Here is a 24,290-nt window from a genome sequence, read left to right as displayed (position 1 = left end):
TTTCATTATAGATCATTTCCCAGAAGGCCTTAATCTTCGGGCAAGTCCACCAAAGGTGATAAAAGGTACCTTCAGTCTCTTTACACTTCCAACATTTATTATCAGGCAAATGATAGATTTTTGCCAGCTTGACTGGGGTCATGTACCACCTGTATACCATTTTCATAATGTTTTCCTTTAAGGCATTACATGCCGTAAATTTAATACCGGTGTTCCATAACCATTCCCAGTCAGCTGACATGATGTTATGTCCAACATCCTGAGCCCACTTAATCATAGCAGATTTTACTGTTTCATCCTGTGTGTTCCATTTCAACAGCAAGTTATACATTCTAGATAAAATCTTAGTATTGGGTTCTAACAGTTCAGTTTCTAATTTTGATTTTTCCACCTGGAAACCAATTTTCCTGTCCTGTTTAAAAAATTCCATTATTTGACGATATTGAAACCAGTTTCCAACTTTATGCTTCAGTTTCTCCTGACTTTGTAGTCTGAACTTGTCTCCATCCTGTTCTAAGATTTCCCAATACTTCGGCCATCCGGCCTCCGTATTGAGTCTCTTCACTGCTTTGGCCTCCACTGGTGACACCCATCTAGGGGTTTTATTTTCCAATAGATCTTTGTATCTTATCCAAACATTAATCAATGCTTTCCTAACAATGTGATTTTTAAAAGCGCTGTTTACTTTATCATACCAAAGATATGCATGCCAACCAAAAGCATTGTTAAAACCTTCCAGATCCAAGATATCAGTGTTCTCGAGGAGCATCCATTCTTTCAGCCAGCAGAAAGCTGCTGCCTCGTAGTACAATTTTAAGTCCGGCAGGGCAAAACCCCCTCTTTCTTTAGCATCTGTTAATATTTTGAGTTTAATTCTGGGCTTTTTGCCCTGCCAGACAAATTTCGAAATATCTTTCTGCCACCTCTTGAAACATTCCATCTTGTCGAGAATCTGCAAGGTCTGAAACAGAAAAAGCATTCTAGGCAATACATTCATTTTAATCACAGCGATTCGGCCTAGCATTGACAGTTTCAAATTTGACCATATTTCTAAATCTTTTTTAATTTCTGACCAACATTTTTCATAATTGTCCTTGTACAAATTCAGATTTTTAGATGTTAAATAAACCCCTAGGTATTTCACCTTCTTTACCACAATCAAACCTGTTTCCTCTTGAAATTTCTCCTTTTCCATATCTGTTAAATTTTTCCCTAAAACTTTAGTTTTTTGCTTGTTCAACTTAAATCCAGCTACCTGGCCAAACTGTTGTATTATTTCTAAAACCTTTTTTGTACTAGTGTTTGGCTCTTGCAAAGTCAATACCAGGTCATCTGCGAACGCTCTTAACTTGTAATGTTTAGCTCCGACCTGCACACCTTTAACCTGCTGGTCATTTCTTATCATGTTCAGCAACACCTCCAGAACTGAAATAAAAAGTAATGGGGAAATCGGGCACCCCTGTCGTGTTCCTTTTTCTATCTTAAGTTCCTCCGTCATAACATTATTTACAATCAGTTTAGCTTTTTGTTCAGAATATATTGCAGCCATACCATTCTCAAATCCCTGGCCTACCCCCATCCCATGAAGATTCTTTCTCATAAAACTCCAAGAAATGTTGTCAAAGGCCTTCTCCGCGTCCACAAAAATCAGTACTGCTTTAGTGTTTATATTCACCTCTAGCTTTTCCAAAATGTCTATTACATTCCTTACATTGTCTGCCAGGTGTCTTTTGGGGAGAAAACCTGCTTGGTCCTTATGAATCTTCTCCATCAATACTCTTTTAAATCTTTTTGCCAAAATGTCTGCAAAAATTTTGTAATCCACATTGAGGAGTGATATTGGGCGGTAGTTCTTAAGTTGGGTCTTTTCAGTCTCTGACTTTGGTATGAGTGAAATATATGCCTCTTGCCACGATTCAGGGGCCCTTTTTCCCTCAAGGATCTCGTTGCACACTTCTCTTAGTGGTTGAGTTAGCCATTCCTTCAGCGATTTGTAGTATCTGGAAGTCAATCCATCTGGTCCCGGAGATTTGCCCAATTGCATGTTCTGAATAGCAGCCTCTATCTCTTGTTCTGAGATTCTCTGGTTCAAGTCCATCTTACTTTGATGAGAGATGTTTTGTAATCCATATTTTCCCAGGAATTTGTCTATATCTTCTTCATTTTGGGGGCCTTGAGTGTAAAGCTTTTTGAAATAACTTACGAAGCAGTTTCTAATTTCATTAGGTTTAGATATATTCTTTCCATCCACCTCCAGGCTTGTAACTGTATTTAGTTTCTGCCTTTTCTTCAATTGCCATGCCAAGAGTTTGCCACATTTATTTGCTGATTCAAAAGTCTTTTGCTTCATTTGCTTTATCTTCCATTCAATCTCTTGGTTCATCAATTCCATATATTGTGTTTGATATAACTTGATCTCTCTTAAGATGTCCTGAGATTTTGGTTTTGTTCTTAATTTTCTCTCTCCTTCCTTTATCATTTCCAATAGCTTCTCTTTTTTCTCGTTTTGTTTTTTCCTCTTTATTGAATTTTGTTGAATCAAGAATCCTCTCATGACCGCTTTACTTGCATCCCAGATCACTCTTTTCTCCACATCGGTCCTCATATTTATTTCGAAATAATCTTTTAAAGTCTTTTGGGCCTTCATAAGAATCTCCTTGTCCCGAAAGAGGGTGTCATTCATTCTCCATCTGAATTGACCAGTTGTTGTAAGTTTCATCTCCATCTTCACGGCGTTATGGTCGGAGCAAGTTTTTGGGCAGATTTCCACTTTCTTAATCTTTGGAGCCATTCCACTAGTAACCCAAATTTGATCAATTCTGGTCCAGGTCGTCATTGCTTGGGAGAAGAAGGTTCCCTCTCTCTCCAGAGGGTTCCTTGTTCTCCATATGTCTATCAAGTCCATATTTTCTGTCATTTCAAAAAAAGTCTTAGGGAGTCTCCCTTCTTTACTAACTGTTAGTCTTTGTGCCTTGTCCATGTTGGTGGAGACCACACCATTCATGTCTCCCATGATTATCATATTGTAATCCAAATAGTCAGAAAGAGTTTCATGAAGTCTCTTAAAGAAGTCAGATTTGCCTTCATTTGGCGCATAAATTCCAACCACTAAAAATTTTTCTCCTTGAATTTGTATTTCCACTGCCAGATATCTCCCTTGTTCATCCTTAAATATCATTTTTGGAGCCCATTTTTCCTTAACATATATTACAACTCCTCTCTTCTTGACTTTGTCTGATGAGATAAATTCTTGTCCTAGCCTTTTATTTATAAGTAGTCTCCTGTGGGCTCTGGTTATGTGTGTTTCTTGTAGACATATCAAGTCCAATTGTTCTCTGTTCAGTATGTGAAATACTTGTCTTCTCCTCAAAGGCACATTGAGTCCATTACAATTCCAACTAAGGAATTGTAGAGCCATCTTGTTATTTTTCTAAGGCTCCTCCAACAGCTCCAAGTTGTTGCTCTTCTTCTGATGGTGGTGGTTTTTGTCCAGTCGAGAGATTCAGGATCTCCAGTGCTCTCCTCTGTTCTCCAAGTACGTCCACAATCCCCTTCTGTAGCTCCTCCTGATACCTTGCCAAAAATTTTTCTTTATCTTGAATTGTCTTTATTTTTACCTTCTTTAACTTGTAGTCAAATGACAGTCCTTGTGGGAACTCCCACCTGAAACGGATGGAATTTTTCTTTAGCAGAAGAGCTAAGTCCTTGTAGAAGTTTCTTAAATCCAAAATATGTTTTGGGATGTCTTTGAAGAACTGTGCAGTTGAGTTTCCAATTTGCAAGGCCTTTTCAAAGTGTAGTCTTAATATTTTGTCTCTTTCCTCCTTGGATCTGAATGTGATCAAACAGTCTCTCGGGGTCTTTCTGTCTTGCTTTTTTCCCAATCTAAAAGCAGTCGTAATTTTGAATTCGTCTTCCTCAAGGTCCCAGCAGTCCACAAACTCCCGTGTCAGATATTCCACAAGGTTGTCTCTTTCGTTCTCCGGGATCAGTCTTAATTTTAAGTTTCTCTCTTTCCTCTGTAAGTCCCACAAGGCCAAAGTTGAGTCATGCTCATAAACCTTCTTGGCAATCGGCTCTAATTTCTCCTGTGTCTCTCCCGCCGTAGCCTTGGCATCTTCCGCAATTTGACGCGTGGTGGCATTTTCCTCCACCAGTTTATTTATAGATTCTGTATTCTGGTTTAATCTTGCTGAAATTTCTGCTAATTTTAGTGTGTTCTCTGAGGTCTGTTTTGTTAAAGACTCCAAAGTTTGATTGATCTTAAGCAGCGCATCTGTCACAGCTTCCATAGAGACGGCTGTCCCTTTATCTTGTCCTGTTGTTCCTGCTGCTCCAGTTGTTGGGCCTGAAATTGATCCTCTTTTCTTTGCCTGATGTTGCTGCAGCTGTTGTTGTTGCTGATGTTGCTTGGTCTTGGCTCTTGTGACTATCTCTTCTTGTGGGCCACTCATGTCAAGGTCACTTCCCACGGGAATTTTCTCCCTTGGAAAGTTCCACTGTCAAGCTGTGGCAGACTTTACTTTATCCTCTAGAGGGAGCAAATCAAAATGGCCATAGAACAATGTTCCAAGTACAAAAAACAGGGGAGATTGTCCAGAATACAAAACAAGAGCTTAACACAGTCCAAATCAATATTGCTAGAAAGCTTGTAGCTTTAAGCTGCCACAGTTATCCAGTTTGTATTATTTCTTCTTATACTACAGAGTAGCCAGACACTGTGGGAACTTTGTATCAAGTTATCACTCTACAGGGAAAAGTCAGTTCAGTGTGTTAAAAAAAAAAGGCAGACCGTTTCATGCTTTCAGATGGGTGAGACGGCAGAGATTTTTAACTTCCAATAGATCATGCAATTATTAGTCCAATTCGCCTCCCCTCTGCCCTGCTAGCTAGAGGGGAGATCAAAGGTCCAAATGTCCGGTTTAACTGATTAAAGAGCTGGTTTAAACGGATGCAAGTTTAGAGCTCCGTTGCTTTCACTTTCATGCAGTCGGGGGGAGGCAGACTTCCTTTGTTTAGATCTCCCCCGTTTTTAGTTCAAATTTTAAAGTTTAGAAGGTCCCAGTTATTTTTCAAATCTTACTCACGGGAATTCAGTCCGAATTTTCTTTTCAGGAAGGAATCGGCGCTCTCCGCTAATGGCGACGCGGCTTCACTTCGCAGGCTGGGTAGCGACTCTCAGCACCGCGCTCGCTCCCGGTGTCGCTTTCACGGTACCGGGGGGCGCAAAGGTGCCCACCGAGTCTCCTTGTTCTCAGGCTTCAGCGCCTGGGATTTTAGGGGTCCCCCGCTTGCCGTAGCAGGTAAGACCCGAACTTGCGAAGCAGTCCTTCCCCGGAGCTCGGGGCTAGGACCGCCATTAAGCGCTGGCACCGACCGGAAGTCTAGGGCCCCACTCTCTTGGGGGCCCCCCAAAAAATTAAGGAAAAAAACCTGGATGTACATTTCCAAAATATAAGATAAAAAACAAATAAAACCTACATCCAGCAACAGTGTTTTGTGTTGTGTAGGTGCCTATGATGTAAGACATGGGCCCTGCCTGCTCGTCTGCCCCCTAAAATATCACTGTCACTATTAATATACTTCAAGCCCCATGTTGGATAATAATACTAATACTAATAATACTAATAATACTAATAATACTAATAATACTAATACTAATAATAATAATAATAATAATAATAATAATAATAATAATAAATTTATTACTTATGCCCATCCATCTGGCTGGGCCTCCCCAGCCACTCTGGGCAGCTTCCAACAGACCACTGAAAACACAACAGAACACCCAACATTGAAACTTCCCTCAAGGGGGGGCTGCCTTCAGATTCCTGCCCGCAGGAGCTCGGCCAGGTGAGCCTCGTGGTCCCTTCCAGCTCAGCAACTCTGTGCATCGGACTTGGCCTCTGCACCACTGTGACGTGTGTTCGAGAGAGATGGGCCATGTCCCCTTGCTCACTTGCAGCGCCCTTTGAGGAGCTAAGACGAGCCTGCAGGATCAGGCCCCTGGCCCAGCTAGTCCCGCCTCCTGCTCTCGCGGGGGCCAACCAGATACCTCCCTGGGAAACCAGCGAGCCGGACCGGCTCTCAGCTGCTGCAATCCCAAGCAGCTGGTCTGGGAAGCAGGGCTGCCTCCGACTCCTGTGGAGCGAGTTCCGGGGTTTAACTCTGCGCCGCATGAAGAAGGACTTTCTTTTATGGGCCCTGAAGATGTGAAGGGAGTGATGCTCCTTTTCGGGGCTTTTTTTTCCGGGGGGGACGCAGACCCCTAAACATTTTGTGAATCGTATTTTTGTCCAAAGTATTTATGTTTCCCGATTTGAACTATCAAATGGCGGTGTGGTGTTTTTTTAGTCAAAACGAGAGTACCCCTGAACATTTTTTTTTTTTTAGAAAAAAGCCCTGCTCCTTCTAGTCCAGCTGGAGCGCAGGCGGCCAGGGAGGGCTCAGCCCTGACCCAGTACTGCCCTCCTGTGGCCGTTCCGGAGCTTGGCATCCCGTCCCTCCGGTCTCTCTCTGGCTGCCCTTCTGTTATCACTCCTCCATTCCTCTACTCCCGAGGAGCTCTGGAAGAAACAGGGCCCCTCTTGCTCCTGGAAGAGGCTCTGAGCTTTTAACAGGTCCATAGCACTGCCCTAGGAAAGCGTTTGCACGACCCACGAAAGAAGACCATCGGAAGAATACTCGAAACAAACTGATTTATTCAAAATCCAGTTAAACCTACTCACTTTAATTAATTCCACCAAACGAATTGTCTTGATCTGGCGATGCCATCTTTGCAAAGTATGAGAGGCTGGGCAGAGAGGGCTCCGTTTTTGTTTTCAAATGGCTTTTATTTTTTATGTATGTCATTTTAAATTGTGATTGATATGAATGCTGTATTCTTAGTTTTAGATTTTATAATTTATGTGGAATTTGTTTTCCATTTGGCTGTGTACTTTTTGGTGTGTTTTATTTATTGTTTATGACTTTTGTTATGTTGGTAATTATGTAAATCTTGGCAGGTTGTAAGCCGCCTTGAGAATTCTTTTAACTATGAAAAGGCGGCGTGCAAATTGAATGATGAATGATGAATGAATGTACACCTCCAGCTCCCCCTCTGCCCCCCCTTGCCTCTTAGCATCCCCCTAGGGAATCCCACCGCCCCCCAAGACCCCCCATAGCACATTCATCGTTCAGGTGCCCCGAGGAGGGGGCGGGATGGAGCAGCGGGGGCGCTGGAAAGGGGCTCTGAAAAGTTGGGCAGCCGCTGAGCCCGCTCTGCCAGGCGTATGAAGGCGCCTTCCTTTTCCTTCTTTCCAGGTCCCGCCTCCACCCCGGCGCTCTGCCTGCCCGCCTGCCCCCAAACCAGCGGGCGATTAAGGCAGGCGGAATCTAGGGCAATGGGGCAGGACCCATGGGGTGGGGGGGGCAGATGCCAAGGGACATGAGTCAGGCCAGCAGAGCCGACACATCATTTCCTCCCTCCGCTTCCTGCCCGGCCCCAGACTTCAAAACACCTGGCCCAGGTACGGCTCCTTGCCGTTCCGCGCTGAAGTCTCCACCTGCCAGACAATCTTCAGCCTCAGCTTCACAAACAGGCAGCCCTGTTTAGGGAAGCTTTTAAAATTTGATAAATTCTTGTATTTCATATTCTGTTGGAAGCCGCCCAGAGTGGCCGGGGTATAAATAATAAATTATTAGTATTATTACCCCTTGAGAAGTGGACACTCCCCGCCCGCCCCCCACACGCCAGGGCTCACCTGACTCCGTGCTAAAACCCCTTGCTCAGAACAGCAGTTATGGGCCCCCCCAACCCCCCCACGTCCTCTTTCAGTCCACAGAATTGGGACCCGACCCTGGAAGGGCAAAGAGGCTTCCTCGTTCCCTGGTCTCCATCTCCCAGCGCCAGCGGGATGCGAAAGTGAGAGCACCTTCAGCTGAAGCCCCATATATTGGGAGAGCCCCCCCCCCCCCCCCATGCGCAGAGGATAAGTGCCTGGTTAGAAAGCAAAGTCTGGGGCGGAAAGAGACTTTCCCTTTCTTTGCACACCACAGGATTCCCTCCCTGGTGGAACCCACCAAACCCACTGGAGGACTTCAGAAACTCCCTTATCCCCTGGCTTTTGATGGCTGATGATAATGGTTCTGAATTGCTGTGGTATTATTTCCAGCTATCGAAGGAGGAGCTCTCCTGGAGGAGAGCACTATCAGTGGTTCCATGGCCATGCGCTGCCGCCTTGGTCAGAGGCAGCACTTCTGAACCCCAGGGGCTGGAGTCAGGAGAGCTGCTCTAGTGTTCGAATCCTGACTGCAGGTTTCCCATCATGGGAGTCTGGTCGGCCACTGGGAAAACAGGACGCTGGACTAGGTGGACCACTGACCTGATACCCCACCCATCTGGCTGGGTTTCCCCAGCTACTTTGGGCAGTTCCTAACAGAATAAAACTTCAAACATTAAAAACTTCTCTAAACAGGGCTGCCTTCAGATGTTTTCTTATGGAACCTCCAGGCCCAGAGACGGTCTATCTGGATTCTTAGTAGTATTGAGCCGCCGAGAACAGGATGTGAGACTGGTGGTTTATGAAAGCCACGGGGGGGGGGGTGCAATTTTGAACGCAGGATAGGAATGATTAAAGAAAGAGGGTGGCGTAATGGTCAGAGTGCCAGAGTAGCAGCATCTGGGAGACAAGAATCTCACTGGGTGACCTTGGGCCAGGTGCTGTGTCTCAGCCAAACCTTCCTCCCAGGGCTGTTCTGGGGGTTAAATGAGGAGGGGGAAAGCCACGTGTCCCCCCTTAAGTCCCTTGGAGAAAAAAGTGGGATAGAAATGCAACAGACACAATGATACACAAAACATAAAATGCTGACTGTGAATTCCAGCCGCCTGCACTACACCAGCCCAGGCCAAAGTGAAGAGCGCCCCGCAGCCTTGCGTTTGGCCCCATAAGGAGATTGCCTGGATGCAGAGAGCGCAAGGAGGGGGCTTTTCTGGGCTGCCCCTCTGCGGTGGTTGTCTAACGAACCAGGACTTCTGTGCTCAACGTGGTCTCTGTCTGCTTGCAAGGCACTTTCTGTTGTGCCCACAGATGCAAATCAACGGTGTTGTGTGTGTTGCCTACAAATGGGCCAGGCGTGTGCCCAGCCTTTGAGGGGCCCCTTCCCCAAAACCGCTCAGGGCTCTTTTGGGTAAAGTTTTCTTTACCCAACTTTTGCCTCACCCCCCCATGCCAACTGAACAGAGCCTCCACATACAGGGGTGATATACCTGCAAGTGCCAGACGTTGTGGGCAAATGCTGTGTTTGCAGCCTTGGTTGAGTGGGGGCTTCCTGGCGGCAGCTGGCTGGCAATGGTGCAAAAGACATATTTGGGGGGGGTGGCACTGAGCTTGGTCTGACCCAGCAGGGATTTTCTGACATTATTAAATTTAAATCAGTGTCAATGTGGTTTGAAATATGCCACCCACCTGCATCCTGCCACTGTGGTTTCCCGTCTGCTAGTTGCACCTCTCCCCTTCAACCAGTGGCTTTTAGGCAATAGATCCAGTCTGAAAGATCCCTTTCTGGGAACTTACGAGAATCACATGATAGTCAAGTGATTCTGGAGCAAACTTCCAATCAGCTGTTCCATCCCCCCTCCTCAAAGGATATCCAACAAGGAACACACACCCTCCCAATTTTCTTGCCAGACCACGAAGGAAGGCAACGCCTTGGGATCTTCACTGCTCAGATATAGCACCTCTGCCCCTGAGCCATGCAGGAGACAGCAAGCTGCAATTCCTGCATTGCAGGGGGTTGGACTAGATGACCCTCAGACCCCTTCCAGCTGCCCCATGGAAGACGGAACCAGCTTGTTTTCTGCTGCCCCAGAGGGCGGGACAGGAACCAACAGCTTCCAATTGCAATGAAGGAGATTCCAGCTGAACATCAGGAAGACCTTTCTGGAGGTCTCCGTTGAAAGGCGTCTTTAAAGCAGAGGCTGGGTGAGCACTGGTCAGGGATTGCAGGGGGTCAGAGTGGATGACCCTCAGGGGTCCCTTCATTCTATGGCTCTACCTTTTCAGGTCCCCCAAGTGAAACGCACACACACACACAGAGAGAAAGATAAATTTGGTCATTTAAAAAGTGATATGACACATAAACAGTACATGGGATTGCCAAGCTCAAATCCTCGGCACTCAGACAATAAATTACCCTCCCAGACTCACAACCGTTTGCCGCTGAGGGCCGCTCTCAAGACACCAGACATACGCAAGGGAGCACTTGGTCCTGCCTCTTTTGCCCTTGCCACCCCGAGGAGTCAGCCGAGGGTGGAGGAGGAAATGGAGAAGGCGGGGCCAGCTCAGCAAACAGGCCCTTCAGGACGACCGAGACTCAGGTGCTGCTTCTTTGCAAACAAGTCGGTCAACACCTCAGTCAAAATCTGGCCCATTGGGGGGGGGGTTGGGGGGAAGCCCCCCACAAATGGAACATCCCACCCCCTGCCCCTGGGAAGCAGGAGACATTCCTGCCTTTAAAAGCTGTTGCAGAACCTTGTCTCATCAGATACAGTGGGACATCGGTTTCCAAACTTAATCCGTTCCGAAAGTCCATTCTTAAACCAAAACCATTCTTAAATCGAGGCGTGCTTTCCCTAACGAGGCCTCCTGCCACCAGTGCCCTTCCACCGTTCAGATTCCGTTCTTAGACCAAGGTAAAGTTCGCAATCCGAGACACTACTTCCAGTTTTGTGGAGTTTGTAAACCGAATCGTTCGTAAACAGGACTGTTCTTAAACCGAGGTACCACTGTAATCTGTTTGAGCCTCTCGGAGGTGCCCAGATTCTCATGGAAAGTAGGACTCTGACTTCCAGGAATGTCAAGGGGGCCGCAGAGCCCCATCCTTTGTGGGATTATCTCATACAGGAAGTTGAGGAAACAGCTTCTCGGAAGATGTAAATGGGGCCGTTTTGCATCTTAACGCAAGGCTCTGGCTGTTTCAATGCAGTCAGCATAGACCTACTGAAATTAACCGACAGTCGGTCTACTTGGAGGAAAACCCTTGAGCTGAATCCAACCTGATGCTAACTGCAACTCCCCCCTTTCCCTCCGTTGCCCACTTGCGACCCACCCACCAGAGGTGCCTCCACCCCAAGGTGAAACTCGGCTCCTACAGGAATGTCCACTCCCCCCTTCCCCCTCCCCTGCCCAGGTCACAGCTCCTGAGCCTCCACCAGCATGTCCATGAGATAGTCGAGGTCCGCCAAGCCTGGCCGCTCATCCTCCGAGCTGGGAAAGGCCTCCTTGAAGCTGGGGAGACTGGTGGGCGACCACAGCTCACAGTCATACATGGAGGTGTCAATGTCTTCAAAGATGCCCTCCAGGCCGTCCTCCAGGAGGTAGGTGCTGGGGCCCAGGGTGTCCAGTGGGGCGGAGGAGCACGGCTGCAAAGTCTGTTCCGGCTCCGAGCAGAGCGGGCCCCCCTCGGGCTGGGGGGCGGAGGGGTGCACAGCATCCCCAAACCCTTCCAGGCCGCTGAGGTCCTCCAAGATGGTGGAGAAGACCGAGAGGTCCATGCTGGAGAGGAGCAGCTCGTCCGCATGGGGGGCGAGAGAAGGCGGGGGCGGAGGCAGCCTCCTGCCAGGGTCCTGGAGGGCACAGGGCAGGGCGCCCCCAGAGCTCTCCCTGCAGGCGGAGCTGCCAGCGGGGGCCGCAGGAGGGTCCGGCTGCTGGAAGAGGGCCCCCGCGGCCGGCTGCATCTCGTCCTGGATGCGCCGCAGGGTGTTTGCCACGAGCACCAGGTGCCGCAGGTTGGGCTCAACGTGCTGGAGGCTCTGGTGCAGCTTGGAGACCGAGAGGCTGAAGAGGGAGCTGGTGGGGGCCGCGGAGGGGGCGCCCTCGTCCCCCTCAATCCGCTTCCGCTTCGTGCCCTTGGCCAGCATCTTTCTGGGGAAGGGAAGAGAAGAGGGGGTCAGGGGGACTCTGTAGGGGAATACGCAAGGCCCACGGCAGCAGCTGGCACAGTCACCCCAGGGGGGCGGCAGCAGCAGCAGCCCCTCCCCACCTGGAGAGGGAGGCCCTGCCCCTTCCGTGCAAAGCCTCCCCCCCCCCCACACACACACCAGGCAAAAACTGGAGCAGGAGGAGCCTCACTAGAGAGGCGCCCAGACTCTAGGGCAGTGGTTCCCCATTTTGTTTGGAGAGGGGTCCTGCCCCATTGGTTTCATAACCCGCCCCCAGTGCCCCCTACCCTGTCAGAAGCATGACCCAGAAGAGAGGTTTGCACCAAGGAAGACAATAAATAACACAATAGAAGTCAAAAGCAGTAACCATCAATTCCACGTCTATTCAGAAACTGAAAGTATTTAGCATCAGCCTTTCTCAAGTTTGGGTCCCCAGCTGTTGCTGGACTACAACTCCCATCATTCCTAGCTATCAGGATCCATGGTCAGGGATGATGGGAGTTGTAGCCAAAAAACAGCTTGAGAAAGGCGGGTATAATGGATTCAGCAAAACTGGTGAACTGGGTCCAGCGATGCCAGAGTCCATTACCCCTCCAGTGCCCCCCCCCGCCACCCTCTTGCCTCTTAACTCCACCCCCCCCGTAAATCCCACCCGCAGGGGCCACTTTGAGAGCTTTCTCTAGATCAGCCTTTGCTAGCCAGCTGCCTTCCTGGTCTCTGGACTACAACTCCCATCAGCCCCACCCACCAGCCCAGCAGCATGACAGAGGGGCTGATGGGTAGGAAAAGTACCTGGGGAGAGTCCTGCATACAAGATATTCCAGCTGCAGTCCATATTAGTGCATTTTTTACAGGGCTGGTTTTTGGAAAACGTCATTTATTGTTTACGTATCTGTACCAATCTATAATTTTTAAAAATAAAAAGTCTGTGTGAGATGCTTCAAGAGGCCTGAAAAGCGGGGATTAAATTAGGAAATGAAATAATTAAACACACACACACACACCCCAGCTGTGAGGCTATTTGGAAGCTGGCTGTTGATTTTGCCTTCCCCGCCCCCCCTGCAAAACCACAGCAGTGCAACACTATTTTTGGTTTCGGTGTGAAAATATCCAAGGCTCTGATCCAAAGAGGCGCCGCGCGCCGCCCCCTTCGCAGTTTATGGGGTGGATCCGATGCTAGCCCTACTCAGAGGAGACCCACTGGCGTTTAATGAACACGGCCAAGTGAGGTCCGTTAACGTCAACGGGGCTCCTCTGGAGTAAAGCTTACATACGACGCCCATTAAGAAGAAAGGTCTCTGAGTGAAGCGGTGAGCCGGGCAGGATCTCCAGCTTGCGAGGAGGGTCGGATCCTTCCCCGCAGTTGCGGTGGGGGCGGGGTTGGCGGGGGGATGGGTGGGGGTCTCGGCGCCCAGGCCCCACCCGGCCGGGCTTCCGTTCTGGATCCGGCCGCTCGGCACGCTGCGCTCCGCCCAGCTGGGCTCCGGGATCCAGCTGCCCCGGAGGAGGGCGAGATCCGGAGCCCCTTCCCCCCGCTCTTGGGGATCGATCGGCTAAGGAGATCCCTCCTCCCAAGTAACCGCCCCCCCCAACTCTCTGGGGCGGGATGGGGCAAGTCTCGCCCGGCCCCCGCATTTTGGGAAGCCCCCGCGGGTGTCGGTCCGGGCGGGGGCGCGCGCAGCTTCCTCCCCGTCGCGGGAGCGGAGAGTGACTCATGGCCAGGCGGCAGCCGGGCTGAGTCCCCGGGCGGGCGGGCGGGCGGCGCAGTCCCGGGATCCAGGCGGGATCCTCCGGCGCGGCGGCCCCGCCAGGGACCCCCGAGACCCCCGATTTACATACCCGGCTCTTCAGGGGCCAATCAGCGGGGTCTGGAAGGCGGCGCGCAGCCAATCAGGCGCCGGCATGCTTCCCCTCCGCGCTCCGGCCTGGACTCCCGCCGCCGCTGCCGGGAGGGAAGGAGACATTCGCCCGGCGGGGGCGGGGGGAGGCGCGGCGCCGGCCAATGGCGGGGCGCGCCAGGCCGCCTCATCTGCATACAAGGGGGCGGCGCCGAGACGACTCATCGTTGCGGGAAGGAAGGGGGCGGGGCGGGATGGAACAAACAAGCCGGAGGCCCCGCCCCCCCGCGCTGATTGGCTGCGGCGCGGAGGAGCCGCTCCGCAGTCGCTCCGGATGCGCGGCGTTCAGACGAGCGCGGAGAGGAAGGGCGGGAAGCGGCTTTGGAAACGGCCACCGAAAGGTCCCCGCCTCATTTTTTCCTTAAAAGATAAAGCTATAAAATTGTCACTTTGTGGACCCATATGAAGGATCTTGTTTTACAGTCAAGCTGTGAATAAATGTTATGAACTCAATATTCCCAGTTTAAAAATAGCGCCCCCCCCGCCTCCCCTCCGGCGGCAAAGCAATTCTGCAAAGCAATGTGGACATTGCACATTCTGCAAAGCAATGTGGGGCAGCCCTAATAAGCAAAGGATTTTAGGTAGGTACTAAAAAACAGACTAGGGCTGAGGGATATCTGGCTTTCAACATTGTGATATATCAGCAGCTAAACATCACAATGTTCCGATATATTACAATATCTGAAGTTAGAGACCAGGCGTGGGGCTGAAGGAAGCAGCAGCCGGGGAGATCAGGCAGGTGGGGGGGGGGGGAGGAGAGAAAACGGAGTCCCCTCCATGGTTTGGGAGGGGACGGGGGCCATCAAGCCACCTTCAGGGGGGCAGCCAGCAAAGATGCTCCCCCTCTGTGGCTGCCGCCGCCGCTGCTTTCCTGCTGACTAAGAAAAGCTGCTCTGCCCCCCCCCCCGCCTTGAAGGGAAGGCAAATGACAGTTAGTTGGGGGGGGAGGCAAGGGATGGGGCCATGGACCCCCCTGGGTGCGTTCTGGAGACCCCCAGGGGTGCCCGGACCCTTAATGGAGAACCACTGATCTAAATCATCCTCTCCTAACCTGTTTTCCCTCCCCCCCAGCTTTGTTGGGCTACTTGCAGTCCCAGCTAGCATAAGTCATACAATGCTGAGACAGACAGACAGTGGGGGGCTGTACAGTGATACCTCGGTTCTCAAACTTAATCCGTTCCGGAAGTTCGTTCCAAAACCAAGGCGTGCTTTCCCATAGAAAGTAATGCAAAACAGATTAATCCGTTCCAGACTTCTAAAAACAACCCCTAAAACAGCAATTTAACATTAATTTTCCTCTCTAACGAGACCATAGATCCATAAAATGAAAGCAGTAATCAATGTACTGTACTATAAAATAAAGAAGACAGTATTGTAGATGATGAAAATTAAAAATGAATAAATCTTCCTGATGATAGTCATTGTTTGGAGGGGGGACTTTTATCCATTTCCACAGTCACACAATCAATCAATCAATCAATCAGCTGAACTGGGTTCCACACAGTCACAAAAGCCTCAAAAACAAAATAGCAAAATAAGTAGCAAAACCAAAAGCGCCAGATGCAGTGATATCTTGGTTCTCAAACTTAATCCGTTCCGGAAGTCCGTCTGACTTCCGAAATGTTAAAAAACCAAGGCGCGGCTTCTGATTGGTGCAGGCGCTCGGAAACAATAGCCAACAGCTGCATCGGACGTTTGGCTTTTGAAAAACGTTCGAAAACCAGAACACTTACTTCTGGGTTTTGGGTGTCTGGGAACCAAGGCGTTTGAGAACCAAGAACCACTGTAGTCCAAAAAATCCTGGAGGGCACCAGTTTGAAGAAGGATGTTCTGAAAAATACACAAATAGGACTTTACAACAGATTGGAAACAGTGCTTTTGATACATTCTGTGGCAGATCCTTCAATGCCGAGAGATGGTGAGAGGGGCAGAAATAATTTATTTTGTGTTCATCAACATGGCTTCTGTTCTGCCCCCTCTCCCTCTCGCTTGGGACGTTCAGGAGTGGGGAATTTCTTCCCCTCTCGTTGCAGAGCTCTCAGGCTAGCCAGGAAGCTTTGGCAACACCGAGGATCACGAGCGGAAAAAAGCACGTGACGTAAAGGCAAGTTAAGAAATGAAACTGAATGGTTTGCTTGCCTAGGATCCAGGAAATGTCCTGGCAGCCAGCCTGCCTGCAAAAGCCCTTTTACCCACAAAACGTGCATGTGGCGGTTGGGTGACACCTGCAGAGTGAAAGGGGCATTCTGCAAGTGCCCAGAGGCACTGCTGTTGCTGCACATGGTTCAGGGCTTGGCTGGCGGAGTCTGAGAGCCCTTCTGTTCTCATTGAACCTAGTTGCTTTCATGGAATAACTGGAAAGTGTCGCTGTTAGGAAAGCCTGGTATATTGCAGCTGCCAGAGAAAACTCAGGTCCTCACCTTGAGCAGAGGCAGGAATTTCAGTCTCTCAAGACACAAGCTACCTTCACCTCCTGTCAACCTAACAGTTCGAAAGCATGCCAGTGCAAGTAGATAAAGTTTACTCCAGCGGGAAGTTAAACGGCGTTTCCGTGCGCTGCTCTGGTGTCAGCGAAGTGTCTGAAGCGGCTTAGTCATGCTGGCCACATGACCCGGAAAAACTGTTTGCAGAGCGGACAAACGCCGGCTCCCTTGGCCTGTAAAGCGAGATGAGCGCCACAACCCCAGAGTCGTTCGCGACTGGACTTAATTGTCAGGGGTACACAGCCCCCGTTTCTGTCCTCAGGTGTTTGCTCCCCCCTCCAGCCTGTCCCACAGAAAAAATGATGGAGTTAACAAGAAATCAATCAACAGACAAAGTTAAAAAAAGAATGGGAATGTTTTAATAATTACTTAACAAAACAAGGTTTCAATAATAAGACTTGAATAATTTCACAGGTAGTAAAATATTTTCCTCTTCATTCCAAGATGAGGATAAACAATTAAATACAGGGCAAAAAATAGTAATACTCAAACTGAAACTATAATGAGGTAGAAGGAAGTCAACAACATAATAAATTGAAAAAGGATTCAATCCAAATCGAAGGTTATAGTGTACAAAAAACACTATTATTGGTTTGAATTATATTAAGTATTACTTTACAATAGATAGGTATTTTCATTGTCTAAGTTGTCATTTTGACAGTTTTTTCTTTCTTTTTTCTTAGATATTGTATAACTACAAGAGTATATAAATCTTAGATTTGTAAATAATTTCATTATATATGTCAAGATCTATATCAGTCTAAGAATAATTATTGTAAGATTGTTTTATTTTATTTTTTATGTATGCCTTTTTTGTTTGTTTGCTTTTATGTATGTTTTTGCGAAAGAAAAAATAAATTAAAAAAAAACAACCACTGTCCCACAGAAGGAGAGCTCTGCTCCTGCCCCACAGCCTGTGGGGTTTCTGCAAGATGAAGCCCCCAGCCTCCAACTCTGAATCCATCGGCTGGAAATGGCAGGAGGGCAGAGTCCCCACTGCCCTCCACTTCCCCTCATGGGCCTCTGGGAAAAGGCGATGCTGGACTTTGGCCTTGCCCAGCAGACTCCTGCCAGGGCCCTGTGCTGACTGGCTTTGGGCGAAGGTCCCGGAGGTGCTCAGGGGCAGCAAACGCTCTGAGCCACAGGCCAAGGCCAGGCTCTCCTCGCCACCCCCGCCTTCCTTGGCTGGAGGCGCTTTTGGGGAGGAGGAAAGCAGCTGCTCTGCAGAAAGCCTTCTGCCACCCAGCCTCCCAAGGTCTCTCTCAAGGACTCCAGGAAAGAGAGCCACAACAAGATTACTGGGGGGAAAGAAATTCATTTGCAGACAAAAACAGGAACTTTCAAAAATGCTACTTGCATAGACCTTGGCTCTGGGGCCAGAACCTCTTTCAGTGCTAAAACAAGCCAGGGACCAGGAGGGTGAAGGACGTCTGGAGCTAGAGGAGATTTCTGGAGCCTGGGTATGCAGAATATCTCTCTTTTCCTGGCACATTCAGGGCACGAATTTAGGCACTAGGATAATCCAGAGGTGCCTTGTATTATATGTATTGCACTTAAGAGAATTTCATATCACATTTTCCAAAGAACTAGCAGTATAAATTCTTCTGGCACCATAGAAGTGAATGCATTTTAAAGCACTTTTGGCCCTCCAGATGTTGTTAAACCACCTCTCCCATCAACCCTAGCAAGCACAGCCAATGACTAGGGATTATGGGAGTTGTAGTCCTGCAATATCTAGAGCAGTCTTCTTCAACCACAGCCCTCCAGATGTTTTTGGCCTACAACTCCCATGATCCCTAGCTAGCAGGACCAGTGGTCAGGGATGATGGGAACTGTAGTCTCAAAACATCTGGAGGGCCGAGTTTGAGGAAGCCTGGTCTAGCGGGCCTACAGCTGATGCCCTTAAGGCGGCATATGAGAGAAAGCCAGGCTGTTCCTCGTATCCACAGCTGGGGATGGGAGGAGAGGCACCTCACCCTGGAAGTTGCCCAGGAGCACGCACCCCCCCAGTCCCTTGCCCTCCCCTTTAACATATCGGGCAATAATTTATAACATTTATAAATAACTTGTTACAGACATCAGCACTGACCTGAGAGCGTAACCTTTTTGGTTAGGTTTTAAAGAAGGAATGCAATATTGTGATATCTGCACTGCGGCGGGGTTGGGCTAGATGACCCTCGGGGTCCCTTCCAACCCGACAATTCTGTGATTCTATCAAAACAACACAACTTGTCTTCTTCAAGTATTCATCAAAGGCAGGTATTCAGAAGTCTAGAAGGGACATTTGCAGCCTGGTGTTGCCAGTTCACGTTGGGGATCCCAACCCATGAGGGATTTTAATTTGCATCATGCTCCTTGGAACAGGACTAGCGAGCCAAAACTGTCCACTCAAGGGCACCATCAGAGGGTGGCAAATGGTCCAAATGTCTGCCAAGGCAGGAATGAGGAAAGTGGCCCAAGAAGTTTCTTTCTGGGGTAGCCAGAGAAATGCAGAGATTCACGGGTGCTCCCCAAATTCAAGATCCCAGGAAGAATGGCTCTGGCGAGAGGCTCTGCAACAGAGGAGCACCTGCCTTGGCACATCAGCAGTACATTTCCAGAGCAGACGACCACAATGCGCATGTGTCTGGGGAACCACCAAGCAGGTCTGGCCAACGTCAGAAGGCGGCAGCGGCAGCAGCAGCAGCCCCATTGCTGGGATGCAGAACCAGCTTGAAGAGGCAGTCAAGATGCAATTCCAGGGCTGCTTCAGCCAACTGGCCACATGCTTGGAAGAGGTAGCAAAGGAGTCCCCGTCCTCCGAACTGAGCTGGCAAAAGGCAAGGCTGGCAAAAGATGCCCACCAGGGGTGGCAGCAGCAACTTTGCTTCAAGGAAAATGGGCTTGCGTACAGAAAGAGAGTTGGACTCCAACTCCCATCAGCCACAGCTAGCACAGCTAATGGTCAGGGAATGCTGGGAGTTGGAGTCCAACAATGTCTGGCGGGCCTGAGGTGCCCAGTCCCTGAACTAGGGAGAAGCCGCCCCAGCCCACCTGAGCCAACACCTGCCCTGCTCCTGCCCCGGCTCCCGAGAGTCAACCTGTCAGGGCTCTGACCGTGTGGGGAGGAGGCAGGAGGCCAGGGCACTGGCCCAGGAGGGGGGTTTGGCAGTGCCCATGAGGCAGGAGCCAGAGACGGGCAGGCCAGACCTGTCAGAGGAAGAGGCTGTTAAGGTGAGGGATGGGCTCAACGGATCCCCACTCCCCCCCACCCCGTGGTCTCCTAGAACCAGGAGGGGCTTGAGGAGGAAGAACGTCTTCCCTGTAGGAGAAGCTTCCGGTTGTGCCCACGGTTGCTGCTACCACCTGGCAGGGCTCAGACCTGGGGGGGGGGGGCTGCTGAAAGGGCACACTTTGTCCATAAAGAGTCAGCTCTCAGGCCTGGGGGTGCTGAGGACATTCCCAGAGCCCATGACAAACATTTCCACTACTCTAATAGACAGGATTTATTGCACTTGCAGCAAATGAGAGTTTAGTCACTTGTTTGCACCCTTTCAAGTAGAATGAAAAATGCCGGTATTGCAAGTTGATTTAGTCCTGCAAAACCCACGGTCCCTTTTCTTTGGCAAGTCATGGTCAATTGACCTGTAAACTTTAATGACAGCAGAACCTTGAAATCCAAGGGATCCGGAGTGGAGCATTTCAGGAGCGCAGAAGGAGCTCCACGTAATGGTCGAGGCTCCCCGTCCTGCTGCTTGCATCCTGACCGGGAAGAGGGGGCGCTTCAGCCTGGGGGGCAATCTCAGCAGCAGCCTGGCCTGCCATGTCGATAACTGTGGGCTGCCCGTTGCTCGGCGAACCCCACAGAACGCTCTCAAACTCCGACATGTCGATGTCTGCAAAGAAATCCTCTGCAGGGATGTCACTCGCATAGCTGGAGGCCAAGATCTCAAAGCTGTCAAACAAGGGGTCGCGGGGCTGCTCCTCAGGGCAGAGGGTACCCCAGGAACCAGCCTCCTGCCCTGGGCTGGCAGCTGCACTCTCAGAAGGCCAGGGGGAATCGGTTCTGGGGCCAGCCAGAGGCGGGCAGGGGCCACTGCCACCTTCCTGTTGCTGCAGACTCTCCCAAAAATGCAGGATTTCACCAGCAGAGCAGAGGAAGGAATCCAGGAGCGGCTCAGGCCGGCTGTCTTCACTGGCCACCTGTCCTGCATCTTGGCAGGGGCTGGAGAAGGCAGGCAGTGCCCACATGCCTACGCCCATGTCAGCTGCTCTCGCCTGGCCATTGCCCACGGCACTGGGAGGTTCTTCTGCTGGCTGCGCTGGCAGAGACACTGTGCCTTCGCTCTCTGCTGGGGGACCCTGGCTTGTCTCTTGCCAAGGTGGGGCACCCTGGGGTGCTGCCAGCCCGAGGCCCGTTTCCTGGCTCCCTCGGCCGGGGTCCTGGAGGTGCAGGATCGTGTTCTTGAGTAGGACGCTCTTGTGCAAGTCTCGCACGTAGGGCGTGATCAGCGTGGCATATTTCCCCTGTGCCGCGCGCAGGAAAGAGCAGCGCTTGTGGTCTGGGATGTGGCAGCAGCGGCGCCGGCTCCTGGCAGAAGCCCCGTCCGGCTCGAGGTGCTGGCATCTCAAGCTGCTGGGAGCCATGGTCACCCTGGAGAGAGGGAGGAAGAAGGCGGCACAGGTCAGGATGGAGCCAAGCAAGGTCAGGGCTCGCAAGACGGGGAGGCAAACCACACTGGCCACAGCACAGAGGTGGCGACTGGGCCAAGTGGTGGGTCTCGCAGCCAGAGAGGGCTCTAAGCAGAAGGGGTGGCTACCAGCCACGATGGAGGCAGCAAGGCTTCTGAATGCCAGCTGCTGGAAACCGCAGGAGGGCAGAGCTGCTCTCAGGCTCGGATCCAGCCTGCCAGTTTCCCAGAAAAGGCACCTGGCTGGCCACTGTGAGAACAGGATGCTGGGCTAGACGGGCCCTTGGTCTGATCCAGAGGGCACATTCTTCTGATGGAACCTCCAGGCCCAGAGGCTGTGAGAACGGGGTCCTGGGCTAGATGGCTGATCCAACAATCATGTTCTTTTCTTGTTCTCACAGTGGCCCCCCAGATGCCCAATGGAAAGAAGCCCATAAGCAGACAGTGACCCCCCCTTTGGCTTTCCCCCAGCAAGTGGCACTCAAGAGGCATTTACTGCTCGTAGCACACAGCCATCCTGGCTAGTAGCCCTCAGAAGCCCCCTCCTCCTCCTCCTCCATGAGTTTGTCCAATCCTCTTTGAAAGCCATCTGAGTTGATGGTCATCCCTGCCTCCTGTGGCAGGGAGTTCCAAAGTTTAATTCTGGGCTACGTGAAGAAGCCCTTACTTTTATCTGTCCTGAATCCTCCAACATTCAGCTTCACTGGAGGTCAACAAATCCCAACTTTTTACTGCAGTCCCCATTTTCTCCACAATCCTGCACCTTCCTGCCCCCACCAAGGAAACTGGGAGGTGCAGACCAGGAGAGCCCAGTGTTTACTCCTCGGGTGCGGCTGGCACAGTGTTGGATGGAGGCTTAGGGGTCTGGTTTCTTATTTGGGGCTCAGACTGAGTGGAGACCTTGCCCTCAGTTTCTCGGCGAAACTCCTGTTTTGGGTGACTAGGCAGGTCCCAAAAGGAGCAGAAGTTTCGAAGTGGGGTCTGGATGGGTCGCTGCAGTTCCTAAAGGAGCCCTGGACTCAAAAAGGGGGCCAATTCCTGCAGGCCTAAAGTGTGCCCCCACCCCACTGCCAGGTAGCTGCCCAGGGTTCCCTCTCCATTGCAAAGTTGCTCCCTGGAGAATGACCCTCCCCTGCCCGCTCCCGAGCCTCTGGCCATGACTCACCCCCGAGCCATTCAAGCGCCCAGGCCGGAGTTTTCGCCGCCTCCCCCCTCGGCGGGCAGGAAATGGACGCGCAAACTCCAGAGAGCAGGATGGGCGCAGGGCGCGCAAAGGACCCGCTGCTCTCTCTCCCTGCAGAGGTGGGGGCGCGAGACGGAAAATTGGGGAGCGGGGGGGGGGGCTGGCTGGGGGAACAAGCCCCAGCTCAGCCCAAATCCGAAGTCAGCGAGCCTCACCGCGGACTAGAGAACTGCCCCGGATTAAGTCCTGGGAAAAGCACGGGCGCACTCCGGGGCTGCGAGGCGAGCCCTTTCGGGGGTCTCCTCGCCAAGGTCATCTTGCCCCGGAGTCAGCGAGCCACAGGAGGAGAAGAAAGGGCTGCTTACCTGGCCGGGGCCGCTCACCTGGCCGGGGCTGCCGAGCGGAGCCTTTGCGGAGCTGCGGAAGCGCCGATAGAAAACGCGGCACGTTTCTGGCTTCTGATCCCCGGCGATCGGCGTTCCCGGCGGGGGGGGGGGGCAGCTCCGCGCCCATTGGTGGGCTGGTCGGGAAGCAGGCCCTCTCATTGGCCGGGGAGAGACCCTCACCTGGCAAGGTCCAGGTGCCGCCCCTTGCGCTCCAGCGGCGCTGCTTCGCTTCGGCCTCCAGGTGGCGCCGCAGCCTCCCTCCTAGGTCTCAAGTCCAGCGCCTACGCCACCCGGACGCCTGGGTTCTTTGGAGCCCCGTGAGCAGTGCTGGATTTACGTATAAGCTCAACAAGCTCTAGTTTAGGGCCCCATTCTCTTGGGGGGCCCCAAAATTTAAAGGGAGGAAAAAACCTGGATGTACATTACCAAAACAGAAGATAAAAAACAAATATAATAAAACCTACATACACCAAGCGCTCTGAGCCCGGCTTCGGCTGGGGAGGGAGGGATATAAATAAATTTTTATTTTATTATTATTATTTTGTGTTGTGTAGGCTCCTATGATGTAAGTCATGGGCTCCGCCTGCTTGCCTACTCCCTAAAATATCCCTGGTTTGCTCCTTTCTATATATAGGGTGCCTGCATTCTGCATGGCCTGGTTGCAGGGCAACATGGGCAAATGGCTTCAGAGGTATGAAGTTTACGGCATGTAATGCCTTAAAAGAGAATTTAATGAAAATGATTTATAGGTGGTACATGACACCAGTCAAGCTTGCAAAAATCTACCATTTGCCCGATAATAAATGCTGGAAATGTAATGAGACTGAAGGTACTTTCTTCCACCTTTGGTGGACATGCCCAAGGATTAAGAATTTCTGGGAGATGATTTATAATGAAATGAAAAAGGAATTTAAATATACCTTCCTGAAGAAACCAGAGGCCTTTCTCCTGGGCATGGTCGGCCAATTGGTGCCAAAGAAGGATAGAACTTTCTTTATGTATGCCACAACAGCAGCAAGAATACTTATCGCAAAGCATTGGAAGACACAAGATCTACCCACTCGGGAAGAATGGCAGATGAAGGTGATGGACTACATGGAATTGGCGGAAATGACTGGCAGAATCCGAGACCAGGGAGAAGAGTCGGTGGAAGAAGATTGGAAGAAATTTAAAGACTATCTACAGAAATACTGCAAAATTAATGAATGTTAGAATGATGTCGGAATGAAGTTAAGTGGCTTTAGCAGCAATGTTACAAAGGAGTATGTAAAAATGGATTGTTAATGGGCCGAAGTGGAAAATTTAAGGTAAGATTGTGTTAAGATAAATTATAGAACAAAAATTGAGAAAGATGGAAAGGATTTGCTGAAATAGATAATTGAACTAGAATACAAAAAAGGGAGGTGTGAGGAGGTCGATGAAACAAGTAAATGAAAGGTAAAGATACGGAAATATTGGATGTGTTTTTAAATGTTTTTGTTTTTATTGTTGTTTTGTTGTATTGTTTTTTGTTCTTTTTATTTTTGAGGTATTGTAAGGTATTGTTTTGTTTTGTTTAACTTTTTATTGTTTCTTTCTTCTTTTTTCTGTAACCTTTAAACCTCTAATAAATATCATTTAAAAAAAATATGTGCAGATGGCTTCAGATACCTATGAGGTCCATCAATTACCACCTAGCATATATTCAACACCAAAAACAGCAACGATTTGTCATTGGCAAAGGACAGTTGGACATATCAAGGGCCCCATT

At 50.2% G+C, this 24,290-nt stretch overlaps 2 protein-coding genes across 3 annotated transcripts; both read right to left on the bottom strand.

Moving 5' to 3' along the window:
• Positions 1–10,084: 10,084 nt before the first annotated feature.
• Positions 10,085–13,894, bottom strand: SERTAD1 (SERTA domain containing 1). The gene is made up of 2 exons (XM_083514004.1): positions 13,760–13,894; positions 10,085–11,903 (listed from the first exon to the last, which is right to left on the bottom strand). Exon 2 carries the CDS (start codon positions 11,897–11,899, stop codon positions 11,171–11,173), a length of 729 nt encoding a protein of 242 aa, XP_083370130.1. The 5' UTR covers positions 11,900–11,903; positions 13,760–13,894; the 3' UTR covers positions 10,085–11,170.
• A 2,745-nt stretch (positions 13,895–16,639) lies between these two features.
• On the bottom strand, positions 16,640–23,223 carry LOC310712884 (uncharacterized protein). Of its 2 annotated transcripts, none has more exons than XM_083516324.1 (2): positions 22,520–23,223; positions 16,640–20,934 (listed from the first exon to the last, which is right to left on the bottom strand). In XM_083516324.1, the coding sequence occupies exon 2, from the start codon at positions 20,925–20,927 to the stop codon at positions 19,983–19,985; it is 945 nt and encodes a 314-aa protein (XP_083372450.1). In that variant the 5' UTR covers positions 20,928–20,934; positions 22,520–23,223; the 3' UTR covers positions 16,640–19,982. The 2 variants fall into 2 exon arrangements, with proteins under 2 accessions (XP_083372450.1, XP_083372451.1); XM_083516325.1 differs by having other exon boundaries at positions 22,538–22,971.
• Positions 23,224–24,290: the final 1,067 nt, after the last annotated feature.

This window comes from Podarcis liolepis, assembly GCF_965112155.1.
Source record: "Podarcis liolepis genome assembly, chromosome: 7".
Lineage (NCBI taxonomy): Eukaryota > Metazoa > Chordata > Lepidosauria > Squamata > Lacertidae > Podarcis > Podarcis liolepis.
This window is presented reverse-complemented; position numbering and strand designations above follow the sequence as displayed.